Below are 18,082 nucleotides of genomic sequence, written 5' to 3'. Positions count from 1 at the left end.
TGAGAGGACTTTTCCTCTTGATGAAAATTACATCCTGACATTTCATCCTGTTTATCATCATACCATTGTCTGCTGTCCATCTCACAACATTGTCTAGGTCTTGTTGTAGTTGCTCATAATCCCATGACTGACTTACTACTCTATGCAGTATAACATCATCCGCAAAGATTTCAGTTCTTTACTTATAAATAGTGTCACTCGAGATTCCTGGTGTCTTCCACACATCTCATTATATTACCCCAGTTTAGGGAGAGGGACCAGTGTATTTCAGAATTGCACTAAACACAGGGGTTGCATAAAACTATATCACAAAGGGGCGGGTCAACCCGCTGGTTTAATGGCACACACACAAAAATTACAATCCAAGCCTTCTGTCCACACTTTACTATCAATGGTCTAGGCATGTCTATCCCTGTCACCTCAAGTAGTGTAGAATCTTTCATTCTGTTATTAGGCAATAATTCACAGAACACCGCAACATTATTCACTTGATGTATTGTCCCCATATGTCTTAAAAATATGTTAATGCTCCAGTCTAACTCAGAACTAAAAGCGTACTCAGTTCGTATTAAGAATTAAGTCAGCAAAAATGGGGAACACGTAACTAATCAAATGGAGATACAGCAAGGTGGAAAACAACAGCTATAAGTAAACTTGAGTAAACAGGTTTTTTTGCTATTTGTTTTACATCGCACCGACACAGATAGGTCTTATGGCGACGATGGGTAGGACAGGCCTAGGAATGGGAAGGAAGCGGCCGTGGCCTTAGTTAAGGTACAGCCCCAGCATTTGCCTGGTGTGAAAATGAGAAACCACGGAAAACGATCTACAGGGCTGCCGACAGTGGGGTTCAAACCCACTATCTCCCGGATGCAAGCTCACAGCTGCAAGCTCCTAACCGCACGGCCAACTCGCCCAGTGCAAACAGGTTTAACACACAAAAATTGTATTGTTATAAGATAAGTACACTACACTATAATATAAATTATGCCAGTGTTAGTTTTCCAATGACGATACTATAATTATTCAAAGTTATTTTGGATGAATATTCCATCCCATTTCCTTGTAACATCACTGTGGGATCCTCACCATGCTTGTTTACACACCTAGGGGAGTAGCTACTATTACTGTAACTTCTCTAAATGAGTGGGTCGATAATTTAATTTTAACCTTTCAAGTGATACATATCTTTTGAGTAGCTACTAATACAGTGGCACATTTTCCATAAGGTACGGTACTGGGAAGTAACATATACAGTAGTGAGATACTCTTGTGTAGTATAGTATTTTTATCAGGTTCAAAAAGTACAGAATATGTATCAAGCTGTCAAAAATTATCATAGTATGAGTGGCAAGGTGTCTGGCTTGCTGAGGAAAGCAACAGGAACTTACGGTGTGATACTTTTAATTGGTCAGGTATTTTCATCAGGTTTAAAAAAACAAAGTCTCACTTTCAAGCTATTAAAATGATTACAGTGCCAAGGGCAAGGAAAGAGAATCTGGCTCAGTGAGGAAAGCAACGGGAAGCAGCAGTAACAAAAGAGTCTCATCTACAGACACATCGCTTTCAGATGTGTACACACTTCGGAACCTGCTATTCAAGTGGTCCAGAATAGGTTTCAGTTTATAGAGTTTCTTCGGACCACATGTGGCTTCATTGTATGCTTCGTTATAGATGGAGTGTAAGAATTTGAGAAGGGGAGAAAATCTTCTTTCAGAGAACAGCTCCAAAAATATTGGGGTCTCTAATATATGTCTACAAGAAAAAATGGCTCTTGTTGTCTGGTAGCTGATGAATGCCTTGCAAGGGAAAGAATACAAGTAAAGTCATAATTTCATCTTTATTCATGTCAGTTCACTGATTCACTCTCGAATATAGTTTCAAGGTTGGTGTGCTTTCCAAAAGCTGTTGAGCATGGCGTTTGGTTTCCCTACTGATTAGTTCCACTAATTCAAGAGTGTAAACAATTGAAAATATTCTAGCAGATTATTTACGTCTTCATTTTGTACATTTAGTCCAGGTTGCATCGTAAATGTAAATCTTGGCCATTCAGATCCTACCTTTGTCCATACACCGAGCTGAATATCACGGCTAGTGCTACCGTCACGTTCACTTGAGTCGCTTTCACCATTGCACTCGCTATCTCCTGACATTTCAACATTAGTCTCGCTATCAGATGACACATCACTCTCCGAATTGTCACAGTGTAATAAATCAAATAGTTCTTTTTCTCGCAGATGTTTCCGAGCTCCGCTTGCACCAGCCTGCTGCTAGCTGGGCGCGGAACAAAAACATTTCGCCCGGTCACATGGTTTTAGGAGAGTGCTGCTGTAGGCAAAGCTCGAAACTAACATACACGCACAGAGGAAAACGATCTTGGGATCCTATGACAGAATAACTTGTCATACCCATCACCGAAAGACATTTACAATGTGATGATGGAATATTCTGTCAAAGCCACTTAGGAAGCCATGCGGCTATGACAGTTTATTTCGTCATTACCATTTGAAAGGTTAACACACACAAAAACCTTGAATCAAATGAATAAATCTGAAATCTAACACTGGTAGGTTTCAACCACTTACTTTGCACGCATATTAAAAACACATCTGAAAAACACGTTTAATTTCTGAAACGAAACACAAAACAAAAAGTACAATTACTGGAATATGTAATCAAATATATATACTACATTCTGAGATAAACAGATGTCAGAACAACAATCTAGACATCAAATACCAAAATGTGAATTAGGTCGTCTAGACATTAACAAAAGCTGTGTTGCCATTTAAAAACCAAGTAATTAACCTACTATTCAATGAATATTCTAAAAATTGCTACTACTAGCATCTGCAAATTCGACTAATGTTTTGATCACAATCCAAATAACAATATCCAAAAATAATACACCATCTCTCCTGTGGAAGTAACACGTGACTACATGCAAATGCCACACACATATATCAGAATTAGTTCACTTCTGTGTTGTAAGAATTATTTTACGATGACGCTTGGACTCAGGCATACACATACAGTAATCATGGACGTGGATGATGATGAAAACAACACGTGCTTAAACCTTATGACATAAGACACTCTTGGGAGTAATGCACAATATCTGACAATTCGGAAAAATACCTCGACGGAACAACTCGATAAAAAGAAGACTTTGCGCTCTTCCATAAATTTGTAGCCAAATACAGATAAAAATACTGACCTATATAGCTCCAGATCCTAATGCGATGCTAGGGTACTTTAATGCAGTGAAACATTAGCAACCTGATGGTTCCTAAATCAACTACCGAGGCTTGTTGACAACTTGTGCAATTCATAAAACGGTATTCACTGATGAATGGTGAATAATATTTTAACACAATGGCACTAAGAACCACATGCCCTATATGACATTTCTACCCACGTATTTGTGACAGTATCTATCTTAAATTGTCAGGCTGGCCTTCTGACCCTAACTTGGGCAGGTTCAATCCTGGCTCAGTTCGGTAGTATTTGAAGGAGCTCAAATATGTCTGCCTTGTTTCGGTAGAGTTACTGGCACATAAAAAAACTCCTATGGGACTGAATTCCGGCACCTCAGCATCTTTGAAAACCATTTAAAAAGGTAGTTAATGGGACGTAAAAACCAATAACATTATTATTCTATCCAAAATTATTCTTACCAAAATGACATTACCTCTGAAATATTATCTCAAGAAACCTATCATTTACCACAACAGAAAAAACAGATGTGGACACAGTCCTAGCTTGTGATTGACATGATTTCAAGAGAGACTTCAATTTACCATGACAAAGGCACAAATGAAAATGATCCTAGCTTGTGCTTGTAAAGTACAAATTTTGACGAAAATTCCCTGAACAATTTCACAGTAGAATATAATTAATACCTTTTGATGATCCTGAATACGCCAATGTGGCCTTTCATCATGTCCGAACATGCCTCGACATTCCTATCATGAAAATCTTACACTCGTTAAATTAACATCAGTGAATTTAATAATGTGAAGACATGTTAAAATTTTACAGTACAAAAGTTATTTATTACTATTTGGTGTCAAACTGAGATCCCATCTGTTAGCAACTTACAAATGATCATCAAATTGTATGAAGAAATAAACACCTATATTAGATGTTCCACATTCATTAACAATGTTGCACCTTCTGAAATATGAAATTGAACTGAGGTATCCCAAATATCTCCACACAAAATTGTCTGATACCATACCATCACCTACTGAAATAACACTGGACACACATTATCTACTGTATACATAAAATATTTACATTGAGGATACTCGGATCCCTTGTCAAGCATCAAATTGAGTTTATCAACAAAGAAACATACAGAAGACAAATCATACCCTGTACATGTGCTGTCTTAAGATAACACCTTCAAGCCATCCCAAGTTGAACATTATTTACTGGAATACCAACAGTAACTTCATTGCCTGAATATTCATTACGCTACGTCAACTTTAAAAATATCATAATTTAATTAAATGGCAGTGACATGAAATTTTATTAAAGAAGGTAAAGGACCCACTTTTCCTATATAATTATAAGAAAACACTGCCAGCCTCAAAGCGGCGGCTCTATCTACATAGATGCAGGGTTACGTATAGTTACGACTTTATTATTATTATTATTTTTATTACTATTATTATTATCATTATTATGAATTTTCCCCTAGGTGGTTAAACATTCTTAAAATAATTAGAGTACTCGTCCTACTGCATCTGGAATGGACCTTGGAGCGGGCGGTCCCATCTTTTTACTCCTCCATGACGTCGATGTCCAGGGAAACAGTCATCAGTGGTCCTTGGTTCATCCTGGTTGGGTTACTGCTTACAACCATAGCTAGCCAAGTCCAGAATGCACCAGTCTTCTTTCTTCCATGAGTGAACAGGTAGCACCACAAATATTAATTGACACAAAGTGCTCGATTTCAAGTATTAATGATTCTACTATACTCTAACTCATATTTTATCTTGGTCAGTCCCACTGTGATCTGAATATCTAATGGTCTTGTTCACTAATACTGAACTTCAGTCACATGAGTTGAAATAACAAAATAATTTACTTTCACTTAGCCTGCCTGGTGGTCATGATTATTAAGGCCTCAAGTGTTTATGAACTGACACCTTGCTTAGCCAGTTCGGGTCCTGTTGCTTGGAAAAGTTTCACCATCAGAATGTTGGCTGACAGGGTAGGAGATGTGGTGGTATACAATTTCTAATCACCAGATTGCATACCAGAAGCCTGGATTTAATTTCAAACCTCTCCACAGTGTTGAGTGAGGGCATATGATGCTGTCGATGGTGATTCGTCTGTTGGATAGGAACGTTAAGCCTTGGTGCTATTCAACAAGCATAGGCTATGTGCCGACACCAGGCTTCACCCTCTCCCTTCTTGCTATCATATATGACGTCTTCCTTAAGGAGGTTGATGATGGGAAGGGCATCCAGCTGTAAGAAAATACTCACTACGAAGATACATCTCACTTCATACCAAACCCTGTAGGGAAACGGGACAAGGATTGGACATAAATATACTGACTTAAGAAGTCACTTGATATTTAAACTGTAATCTCGTTGATTATACTTGTTTCCAATAGAAGTCTCTCCGTTCAAAGCACTGAAATGGCTAAGTGTCTCTCCCAAGATGCATGACAAAATTATAGTCTTTTTACCATCACAAAATAAGTATGCATCTTCTATGACAATTAAGAATCGGCATGCTTCAAACACCAAGTACAGTAAGGACTGTGAATATAACTGAGATGACTGCCTGTTTAAAAATCTGACTGACTTCCTCAGAACAAAACTCTGAAATTAACTAGACACCACATTGTTGTCTCTCCCCCTATTTATTTACACACAAATTTTCAAACAAGTTTGCCCTCGTTTGGAGCCTGTTATTATTTCCTAACCAATCCATTCAAATAATACTGGTGGCGCTTTTTTGTATTGAACATTGTGGATGTGGCATCTATGATCTTAAAATATCTTTTAAAATTTTCAGGTGACTGGCAAATCAAACTTTATGGCTTCTCCTAGCTTCACCCAGGGTGCTTTGTATATTTCGAGTCCAAGTCGTTCAAGTCTATTTCTCAGTATTGACTTCTTTACACTCAGTTGTCAGTGGCTAATTTGAAAATCTCCTTGTGTTTAAGCAGCAGTTTATTTCAAAATAGAGGCATACGCCTCATCTTGGCTAACGGGTGCTCCTGTACCAGTCTTACAATTCCCAACCTCTGAACACAAAGAGCTTATCTCTGTCTGTATGTGTTGGTGACACAATTCTTTCCCCAGTCTCTACTAGTTAAATATTTCAAATGTATTTTATATCTAGACATAATTATTATCAATATTTGATATCGTGTGATCATGGCTTAAAGCATACAGTCACAGTATCTTGTACCTGGCACACTGTGACAGGTTTGTTTGAATTTATCTTCTCCCCCTCTAATATCCACGACATCTTCATTTCTCAACTCTTCATACTGCATCAACCCAGTAGGGCCTTCCAACTGAAGAGACACTTAACATTATGGCCTTGAGAAAGTAAATCAACTGAATTGGGTATTCTTTGCATGTGTTGACACCTCTTTCTCCTCTCCCCATAAGAACTCCAGGATCTCCTTCTTGTAGTTTATCACTAGGCCTCAGATTTTAGACAAAAACCTATTTTGTTCCTTATGAGATGATTTAAAATGAAGTTGTATTTACAATTTCCGTGTATTTTTAAGGTTAAAAATGGTGGTCCTATATTGTTTAAAAATGCCTAAATTGGCACTAGAATCTGTATTTGCCTATATTCCTATTTTTTATCCCTAAATCAATTAAAAATACTGTTAATTTATTCTGAGAAAGTAAAATATTTGCTGACTCGTTTTAAGTATCTTGAACAGTATATTCTTGAAATACTTTTCAAAGAAAATCTTGAAACCGAGAAGCTGTAAAACATGCTTTCCAAATGTCTTTAAGGACCTTCTGCAGTAAATGCCTGTAATCTGTCACTAATGTCTATTGACCTGCTGAAAACAAGAAAGTGCCAGCTTCCAAGTCTTCTTTAATTAAAAGGTTACATGAGTTTTCCCACTTCACATCATATGGTAAAATTATATTCTTTGATGTTTGTAGCAAAGAGGTGAAATTTGTTTTATATTTCCTCCCAAGAGTTATTATAAATTTAGTAAATTAAAAATGGTATTTTAATTGATAAATGTATATTAAAATGGATAAATATTGAAGCTGTCTAAAATATATTTTCAGAACTTTTTTTTTTTTGAGAGCATATTTTTGGCATCTAAAATAAAAATTTTAGCTCCTAAAAGTCAGAGGTCTATCTATCACAACAGTTCTTGATTTTCCCCCTTTCTGAATCCAATTCAGAGTGGTGAAAGAATACATCCAGAAATACTATAGATTATGAACAAGTCCCAAACATTTTGTTACATGAACATTTGGATCCTGATTTTTAAAAAAAGAAATGCAACTCCTTAGCACTGATTCGTCTTAGCAATGGTACTCTTAGTGCTAACAACTGTTTCATTGTGGTAGTACCTTTTTTAAACCACACCTATGTCAAAAGCAGATTTACAGACATCACGGGAAGTATGTAAAGAGTATGATTCCCAAACGTTTGCTGAGGTGATTTACTTTGCTGTTATCTGCTGTCCTGGTAATTGTTCTGCCCATTATGCAAACTTCTCTTCTATCTAGGCTATATTTCTGCATCCTAGCATATCTTTTGTTCCCAACTTTCCTTCAGCAAGAGTTTGGCAAACAAGGTCACAGAATATGTGAACCTAACAGGGTCAAGAACTCCTTATCTCAGGCTCATCAGTATTACAGTACTTCAAACACCGACCGAGTTGGCCGTGCAGTTAGGGTTGCGTAGCTACGAGCTTGAATTTGGGAGATGGTAGGTTTAAATCCCACAGTCGGCAGCCATGAAGATGATTTTCCATGATTTCCAATTTTCACACCAGGGAAATGTTGGGGCTCTACCTTAATTAAGCCCACAGCCACTACCTTCCCATTCCTAGCCCTTTCCCATCCTTGCATCGCTGAAAACCTTTGATGTGTTAGTGTGATGTTAAATCACATTAGCAAAAAATAAATAAATAGAACATTCTTATTCTAGGACAGACTAAGTAAGCATTGAAGAAATGATGTCTAGAGTTTTAAATTGATTTACCTTCTCAATCTCTTGGATCAAACTTTGCATCTAGAAGACCTTTGATAAATTTCATAAGCTCTTTCAATGAATTAACTGATATGACACAGTTATTAATGTGAAAGGAAGATGTCGGAGTTATATTTATTATCGCTGAACTCTATTAGGGGCCGATAAGTACGTTTACCAGTTGAAACAACTTTCATTACCACTACATCACCTGAACTCTACTAGGATTTATTCTAGGTGATGTTTCATAACAGCAGCAGAATGAACAGACTACACTTCACTTCAAATACAGTGTGATGGTGTAACTGTTCGACCCCTCATCAAAACACTTGGGGAGATGAAAGTTATTATCTTGGGGCACATGAATATCAAATAAACTATTTGTGGCTTGCCCGCAAATTGCCACGCAAATAGAAACAATTAACATTCCATGGTTTCCCATTTCTCTATGTGATGTTTGGGCGCCAGGGTTACAGTTTAAAAAAAAACTGTAAAAAACCAAAATTTATATTTACTAGCATAGAGACTTACACTTAAATCACAGGGGTAGGATTTTAAATAATTAACCATTGAGTATCGCTTAAGAAAGAAAATTAATGCAATATAAATACAAATGAATTTATTATACAAAAAAATGAGATGGATCGGAAAAGTTTCCTTAAAGCGTGGAGGAATTTAGAATTTACTTTACTGAATTTACTAATTGCTTGCTTTATCTAATTGAAGCTCACCAATTTCAGCTTCCGTTGAAGTCATCTGGTTTCCGTGGTTACTCGTTCTCTTCTTCTCGATGTAGAATTTGCTCCAAGGGCATCCTTCCTTCCTTCTCTGATGTAGTATGGGCTATCTGGACTAACACTCCCTAATTGCCTAGTCTTTAAATTAGACATTGGCCCTATACTTGTAAAAACTGATCAGCGTTGATCGTAAGAGGAGAAAATTCAGAGATATGAATTTTTCCATATTAGTAGAAATCTCAATCCAACTGAGCTATACTATTTATACGGTACAGACTTGTACCAAATTCCATGGACTTGAACTAAACATAGTTCTTCATCCAGAAGATTTACTGAAAATAACACAAGCCATAAGCTTGTTTCGTCTCACGTAGATCCGATAACATTACCGCACGTAAGCACAGTATCGAAGCGACAACACATTGTACAAAAATAACTATGTCGCGGAGCGACCACACACTGTTTCAAAAATCAGATAACGTCGTTCAAAGTAGATGTTCACAGTAGAAGTAGTAGTGATGGAGTATCCGTAGGTATCTCGCTCCGCTCTTGATAATATCACCGGGCTCCCCCACTCTTGGTAACAGCTTTATCTCAGATCTCTATATAACGAAACATCTGATTCGTAGATCGCATTATCATCTCCCCTTCTCTTCTTTCTCTTCGAGTCCAGTACGCATGGCGATGATGTACTCTGACCAGCTTGCAAGCCTCGCGCGCGGGTCGCTGTTTACTGCCTTCGCTAAACCCATGAGTCACACAAAATCCCAGCTTCAAGAATAACTTTCCGTATACACAAATATGAGATGAAATGAAAACAACTATGTCTCAACATATTGACCGTATTTACAACATAATGAATTCCTATCCTACATAATATAATAATTTAAATAATAAAACAATGTTATATATACAATATGATTCCAAAAGGCCTTGATTACAAATGATTGACGTTGAATAAATATGTTATTACGAATAATTGCCGATGGCGGATAAACTTGATATCAGATGATATCACGTAAAATGATATTATATTAAATTAGTAGGGCTGGAGAAGCCTGGACGGTTACAATGGTGAGTGGAAAACCTTGAACCTCTTCTAAGAGTAATCTACACAATGGAAGAACTTGAAGAAATCACATCCATTTCATTACTTATGAGAATGATATTTTGCTTATGTCTGAAATTACATTTATTGACCTCTCTCTGTGATCTCATCAGTACAGAAAGTGTAAGTTATGGCAGGCAGACATTTGGGGAAAGGTCCCCAATTTTTTGTACAAGATGCAGTGAAGATGAGGCACAGGTTTCAGGTTTGCTATCATAAATTACTGCACAATACAATAGAGGAATCCTCCCATTCCAGCATTCCTTTCAGGAATCTCAAAATTCAGTCATAGTTTATAATGTATAGGTAACAATCAGTTTTCCTGATTTGGGATGATTACCTCTGTGGTTTGCCCCTAAGAAAGCTGTGGTAATCAATATTTGTATCTTCCTTCCCCATCTCTTCTTGATAAAATCCAGAGCAGCAAGTTTGATTTCTTCCATTACTTTCCTTTTTGCATGTTCCATAATACCCACACATCTGACTTTCAGAGATTCATTGTCATGTGTCAAAAATGTAGTAGCCAACGTTACATTATTGTCCTGCTTTCTTTTACCAAAGAGAATGCACATCACCACACAACAAAGACAAGTTTATATGGCAATTAAAGTACAGTCCAGCTTATGAATATTGTTTGTTAACAATTTTCTTGCTTTATCAGAATCTATCAGTATGTCTGTCACGTGTTGGCCATCTCTCTGACCTGTGGACTCTGAACTCATCTCATACAGTACCTACAAAACATAATTCCTTCTTGATTGTTTGACCAGATTCACAAATGCTCAAAAACTTGCTAATTGTTAACAATTTCCTGTCATGTTCTAAAGTGAGAAGCTTTGCAAAGTAATAGGCCCTAACAAAACCTGAACCAAAGCATCTGACCCTACATGCAAACGCTTCATCTCACTGGCATTTTGTCTCAGATCGTCGCCATAAGACCTATCTGTGTCGGTGCGACAAGTATCTGTAATCGCTGCCTCTCAGGTTAGCAAGGTGAGTCTGAAGGATGCTATTAGATGCTCAGTGTGTTGCACCAACAACAATTGTGTTCTTTGTTACTAATCTATTTCTTTCTGATTTATGTAGAAATCAGATGCAACATGATCCTGTGTTTCTTTCTATAGAACAAACATTGAAGGTTTGTTTTGCAATACAGATATTGTGTCCTTGTCTGAAACAGAAAATAACATGCCTTCTCCTCCAACATCTGTTGTGCTAAAATATCCTGTTTTTATGAACCTTATTACCAAACAGTCTTCAACTTTCCTGTTCTACTTCTCCCTTGCCAAAAGAATGAAAACGGTGGATTCATTATATCCTCCTTTTCTGCATTCTTTGTGTTGCTAAACTGATTAGATTTGCTTGAAACTCAAAACCCTTCCCTCCTATTGGTTATCCTCCCTTCCCATTCTACTTCAGATCCCACAAAATGGTGACAGTAGATTCAGCCTGTCACTTTACTTGTTTGTCAACATCTGTGTGATAGACATAGAATTTCTCAGCCCTGAAATACCCAATTTCACAAAGGAACAAGATGACTCCAAATTTATTTGAAGTCATTCCTGTAGGTTCTCCAGTTTATAATGTAAGCTGCCCTTCCTAAAAGTGACATTCTTAACTATTAGTCCCAATAATTCTGTGACAGGAGTCAGTCTTAACATCATCTTACCAAACCTGCTCTTAAGGTAATCACTGCAGAATAGTTGTTGCAATTTATAAAAGCTATGTTGTTTCCCATGCTCTGGATGACACTCAACTGCTTGTACAAGATGCCAATGCCAAAATATGTCTTCATCTTACAAATCTTCTCCAATCCTGCAAAATTGGCTTTGAAAACTAAACCATCTCCATAAAATTAAGTTCATTTAAGCCTCCAAAAAAAGAAATTGGAGAAGAACTAACAGACACACACTGTGATTTTGCATGCTGAAAACTTCACATTTAACTTGAACATAGTTCATGAAATGGTTTTCTGCAGTCATGTCCTAGGTCATGATTTGTGGACAACAGCTGAGTAGCCTGTTAAGTGGTGCTGAGAGTCGAGATATCTGTTACTATTGAAAAGAGTAAGCATCTTGGACATATTCAGAGTTGTAACTCTCTTTGTGTTCAGGTTGCTTGGTCTGTCCAATCCACCACTGGTCCCTGAACAATTAGTGTGAAAATTTATCTCCAAAATTAATATATAATTAATTTTTTTTTTTTTTACATAAATGTTTGTTTCATGCTCACAAGCCTTGGACTTACTATAGGATCATTACAGGACTTGATTCAGCTCTAATTTTTCAATTTTAAGATTATATTTGAACTTGATTTGTACAAGTGTATAGAATAATAGCCATCGCAGAATATTGAAGACAACTCGTCACTCAGAGATAAAGATTTTACATTTTTGACTCACAAGGGTTATCTTGTTGTGAATTAGAGTTTTTAAACTTAACATTAGATAGATATTAAGGAGTTAATTATATCAATATGTTGTTTTATATTGTTATATCTCCAAGTTTTTCTTGACTTATTATGCAGCTGTTGATGGTGCCTAAATGAGAACCGAAACTAGTTCTGCAAAAAAATATAAGTTGTAAAAACCATCTAACAACAGTGTATTTGTATTGAGCAAGGTGGAACCTACAAGATTTTTATTTCAATTGTCTTCTGAACACCGTTATGTTTGTAATATCTCCCTCCTCAATGCCACATTTTTCAAGATCCTGATGAACTTCTTTCAGCCATGGTACTTGGGTCTTTCTTCTTTCCTGGAAGATGAGGATCTTATTTGCTAGGCGTTCCGGTCCCATTCTTCTCAGGTGTCCATTGATAGTCAGTCGCCGTTTCTTATCGAGGTTGAAATGTTCTCACATTTTTCATACAGCTCTTGATTTGATCTCATATGGAAAGTAAACTCATTTCTTGTTGCTTTCTTGGGTCCCAGAATTTTCCTCAGAAATTTACCCTCTTTCTTTTCTATTTTGGTAATCCCCTTTCTGGCAATTGTCTCTGCTGCATAGAGGCATTCAGGGTTCACCACAGTATTATAGTGTCTTAGTTTGCCTTGATAGGAGAGGGATTTAGACTTACAGGTTTCCTGGCATAGTCTGAATGCAATCTCCATCTTCTTTGCTCTTTCTTGGATAGCTGGCTTCCTGTTGTTTTTAAGTGTCAGAATTTGTGGTGTGTCTTTATGTCACCATACTTGGTCTTCATTGTCCATATTGGTTCTTAGGGATCTGTGTTCATGTACTTAGTTTTCTCCAAGGATATTTGCAGTCCTGCCTTTTCGGCTGTTTCTTGCAAAACCTCTATGCGTGTCTAGATTTTCAATGATGATGATGATGATGTTTAAAGGGGCCTAACATCTAAGGTCATCGGCGCAGTCTAGATTTTCAGCAAAGAACACTAAGTCATCTGCAAATGCAAGACATTCAAATTTAAGTCCAGCCTTCTTGTGTCCTATCTTGAATTCATGCGGGATATTTTGCTGATTATAAGTTAAGAACTTCATTTTCCCGTCTTGAACTGAGATTCACAATTAGAATTAAAGCAGGTTCAACCTATTCAATACAAAATGTGTTGTACAAGGTGTTCACAACGTGTTATTTCATCAGCTAGAAATCTCAAAGAGGGCAGGGTACATAACATAAAATTGTATACATGATACATGCATTGCAAAGTACAAATGATTGACAGTTTTTACATTAAGAGCTAGATGAATAATGAGTAAAATATGATGGTTTAATATAACACACAGAGGCGTTATAGTCTAATGAGGTAGGTAGGTGGGTATTGTACAATAAAATTTGTCTGATGAATGAGAGTAAAAGTCTTAGTATAATAATAAAACGATGCCGTAAAATTGTCCACTCTTCTGTTGTTATCAATGGAGATATATAAGTCCAGGTCCAGTGTTGTGTGTGGTTGGCAAAACCATCAAATATTTGTTTAAGGCCGGTACGCCTGACGTTGAGTGGTTGAATAAGGTTGAATTTTGAGGTCGTCTCAGCTCAACATAGGTGATGAAGCTTAAAAGGAAGAAAAGCTAAGTTAATGAAATGGATAGCTAAAGATGGGTTCGCGGCCGAATGTGATGGAATATGGGACTCGCCTTGTTCAGCGTGCTGGTTGTGTGTTGTGAGAAGGGTTGTGGACGAGTGAGATGGATGTGAGTAAGTTGAGTGTGAGTGGAGGAGAGGTGGGAGGGGCAGGAAAAGGAGAGGTGGGGGGAGGAGAGAGGAGGGGAGTGGAAGGGATGGGAAGGCGGGTCAGGGGGATGGAGTGGTGGTAGTGTGCGACATAGGAGAGTGTTGTGCAGAGCGTAAAAGATCAATTTCTTCTTTGTGGATTTGATGCCTCTTAAGACTTCGATTAGGAAGTCGAAAAGAATATTAGATTTTTCTGAAATTTCATTGAGCTTTAGATTGGGATTAAAAAATTGGTCTAAATGAATAAAACAGTTTTCAGTAACATCAAGTAAAGGGCCTTTGTTTATGTTCTTGAGAAAATTCTAGGGCTTGTTCTGTGGTAGTGAAATTATGCTTTGAGTCATGTATGTGTTGGCCTATTGCAGAAAACCTATTATACTTAATGGCATTAACGTGTTCTAGGTATCTAACTTTGAAACTTCTTCCGGTCTGTCCGATGTATGAGGAAAAACAGTTATTGCATTTGAAACGATAAACACCTGACTTTGCGTGAATGTCGGATTTGTTTATTGACTTGGAATTGTGCACTATTTCTATATTCCTATTGTTGGTTCTGTACGAAATTTTAATATTATGTTTCTTGAAGATGTTAGTTACACTGTGTATGTTTTCATTGAAAGTGAAGGTGGCGTATAGGGCGGGGTTAGGTCTGTCTTTGGTTAATGTTGACTTTAGTCTGTGTTTACATTTGATGATAATGCGTTCTATGAATGAGGAATTATATCCGTTATATTTAGCGATGGCACGTATGGTATTCAGTTCTTTCTTTAGATTTTCTTTAGATAACGGTATTTTTAATGCTCGGTCTACCATACTGTAGTAAGTGGCGCACTTATGTGTGTATGGGTGTGTGGAGTCTCTTCTGATAGTTGTCGCTGTTTGTGTTGGTTTTCTGTAGATATTATATTCTAGTGAGGAAGGCAGTCTCTTAATTGTAAGGTCTAAAAAATTTATTGAGTTATTGGACTCGAACTCCAATATAAATTTTATATTAGAATCTATATTGTTTAAATTGTTGAGGGTGGTAGCTGCATTTACCGTTCTGTCATGTAGAATAACCAGAGTGTCATCGACATATCTGGACCAGAAAAGTATGTTTGAGAAGATATTATTGTTATTAATTGCTGTGTATTCTAGGGAATCTATGTATATCTCCGCCAAAATTGCTGAGGCCGGCGACCCCATAGCCAGTCCATCTTGTTGGTATATACATTTGTCAAATGTGAAATAGTTGTTGTGAATCACTAGTTTAGGACCTGCATGAAATCCTGGATCTCGAGTTTACTTTTCGGTTATTTTGAATTATGGAAAGGAGTTCTTTTAGTGTTAATGCTGGGGTACATATTGTTGATTTCAAATGAATGAAAGGTGTATTTTAAATTTGTTCAGTTTTTTGATTAATTCAATAGTGTTTTTTACGGATTTATTCGACTGAAATTTATAATTTTTACTAAGGAATTTCTGAATGAATTGGGCCAGTTTGTATAAGGGGCTAGGTCTGTAGTTAATGATGGGGCGTATGGGGACGCCGGTCTTATGGATTTTGGGGAAAGCTTTGCCAGTAGGCAGACTGGGATTTATATTAAGTAATCACGTTTTTTCTTGTTCTGTAAAAAGGAATGATGTATTTTTAAAGTTTGTTTTAGAAGACGTTGGATTTGCTGAGTCGGATCTTTCTTAACTATGGAGAAGGAGCCATTATTGAAAAAACTTTTCGTTTTTTTTTCAATATAATCGGTTTTATGCATGACAACAGTAGTATTGCCCTTATCGGATTTTGTAATGATAAGGTTGTGATCTTTAATTTTCTTCGCGAGTTTAGTGATATGTTCTCGTTCTACGAAGGTTTCTTTGTATATACTACTATTAGTGGATGTTGTTTTGTTTTTTAGGTTATGGATTTTGTTTAATTTCCGTTTAACGTCCAATCTGACCTCATCTTGATGGTCTTGCCAACCACACACAACACTTGATAACAACAGAAGAGTGGACAATTTTACTGCATCGTTCCATTATTATGCTAAGACTTTTACTCTCAATTCATCAGACCAATTTTATTGTACAATACATACCTACCTCATTAGACTATAACGCCTCTATGCGTTATATTATGCCATCATATTTTACTCATTATTCATCTAGCTCTTAATGTAAAAACTGTCAATCATTTGTACTTTGCAATGCATGTATCATGTATACAATTTTATGTTATGTACCCTGCCCACTTTGTGATTTCTAGCTGATGATGACGCCATTAAGCGTCGAAACCGGTACTAGTAATAATAAATAACATGTTGTGAACACTTTGTACAACACATTTTGTATTGAATAAGTTGAACCTTCTTTAATTCTAACTGTGAATCTCAGTTCAATACGGGAAAATGTTCTTAACTTATAATGACAAAGCTAACCAAGCAAAATTTAAAGCCCACCAATACATGGGCCTAAAAATAAAGATTGCAAAATTGGGCAAGGACATTCACTTCTTGAAACAATGTTTATCATACAATTTAACTCCGAATTTTCTCACAACCAACTTGAAAAAATACAACATAAATCCCCTCAACACTCGAAAACCCAAATCAAAGTAAATATAATTTGGCTTAAGAATGAAATAAGATTCTTATACAAGAAAAAAATCTGTCTTGAACAATAAACTATATGAGACACACCTTGAGACAGCGCACTTACTTTCCAAAGCTCAATGGGACATATTTCAAACAAAACTCGTGGAAAAACTATTCAACATACTGGTGCAAAAACAAGCAACACATGAGAAGAAACTTAACAATCTGAAAAATAATGCAAGGCTAAACAGACCAACCACAAAAATTTCTAATAAACCGAGTACCCGTAACCAAGAGTCTTTAATAGAACATTTTCACCCCCCAGTAGTTAACTTGACAAAAATAAAACTATCAGACAAGGAAAACGAGATCCTTGAAAAAGGACCAAAACACAATTGGCCAAATCCAAATAAAGTTAATATCACTACCACACTAGTCATAGCATCAGAAACAGCCATAAACAAAATGCCTTCAGACTTACAAGATGAGGTCAGATTGGACGTTAAACGGAAATTAAACAAAATCCATAACCTAAAAAACAAAACAACATCCACTAATAGTAGTATATACAAAGAAACCTTCGCAGAACGAGAACATATCACTAAACTCGCGAAGAAAATTAAAGATACGACCTTATCATTACAAAAGCCGATAAGGGCAATACGACTGTTGTCATGCATAAAACCGATTATATTGAAAAAACGAAAAGTTTTTTCAATAATGGCTCCTTCTCCATAGTTAAGAAAGATCCGACTCAGCAAATCCAACGTCTTCTAAAACAAACTTTAAAAATACATCATTCCTTTTTACAGAACAAGAAAAAACGCGATTACTTAATATGAATCCCAGTCTGCCTACTGGCAAAGCTTTCCCCAAAATCCATAAGACCGGCGTCCCCATACGCCCCATCATTAACTACAGACCTAGCCCCTTATACAAATTGGCCCAATTCATTCAGAAATTCCTTAGTAAAAATTATAAATTCCAGTTGAATAAATCCATAAAAAACACTATTGAATTAATCAAAAAACTGAACAAATTTAAAATACACCTTTCATTCATTTGAAATCAACAATATGTATCCCAGCATTAACACTAAAAAACTCCTTTCCATAATTCAAAATAACCGAAAAGTAAACTCGAGATCCAGGATTTCATGCAGGTCCTAAACTAGTGATTCACAACAACTATTTCACATTTGACAAATGTATATACCAACAAGATGGACTGGCTATGGGGTCGCCGGCCTCAGCAATTTTGGCGGAG

At 36.6% G+C, this 18,082-nt stretch overlaps 1 protein-coding gene across 4 annotated transcripts in view; it reads left to right on the top strand.

Annotated features, from left to right (window-relative positions):
• Positions 1-18,082, top strand: part of p120ctn (adherens junction protein p120) — a 914,089-nt gene that overhangs the window by 884,389 nt on the left and 11,618 nt on the right. Inside the window, exon 18 of one of the 4 annotated variants that reach the window (XM_067140691.2) lies at positions 4,706-4,877. The exons of the other annotated variants lie outside the window; for them this stretch is intronic. Within the exon in view, the coding sequence (XP_066996792.2) occupies positions 4,706-4,723 (18 nt within the window). The 3' untranslated portion in view covers positions 4,724-4,877. Of the gene's footprint in view, positions 1-4,705; positions 4,878-18,082 lie in introns of those variants that run through there. 4 annotated transcript variants of the gene reach the window in all.

Source organism: Anabrus simplex, chromosome 2 (genome assembly GCF_040414725.1).
Source record: "Anabrus simplex isolate iqAnaSimp1 chromosome 2, ASM4041472v1, whole genome shotgun sequence".
In the NCBI taxonomy this organism is placed as follows: domain Eukaryota; kingdom Metazoa; phylum Arthropoda; class Insecta; order Orthoptera; family Tettigoniidae; genus Anabrus; species Anabrus simplex.
The sequence above is the reverse complement of the archived record's forward strand: the minus strand, read 5'-3'. Positions and strand labels throughout refer to the sequence as shown.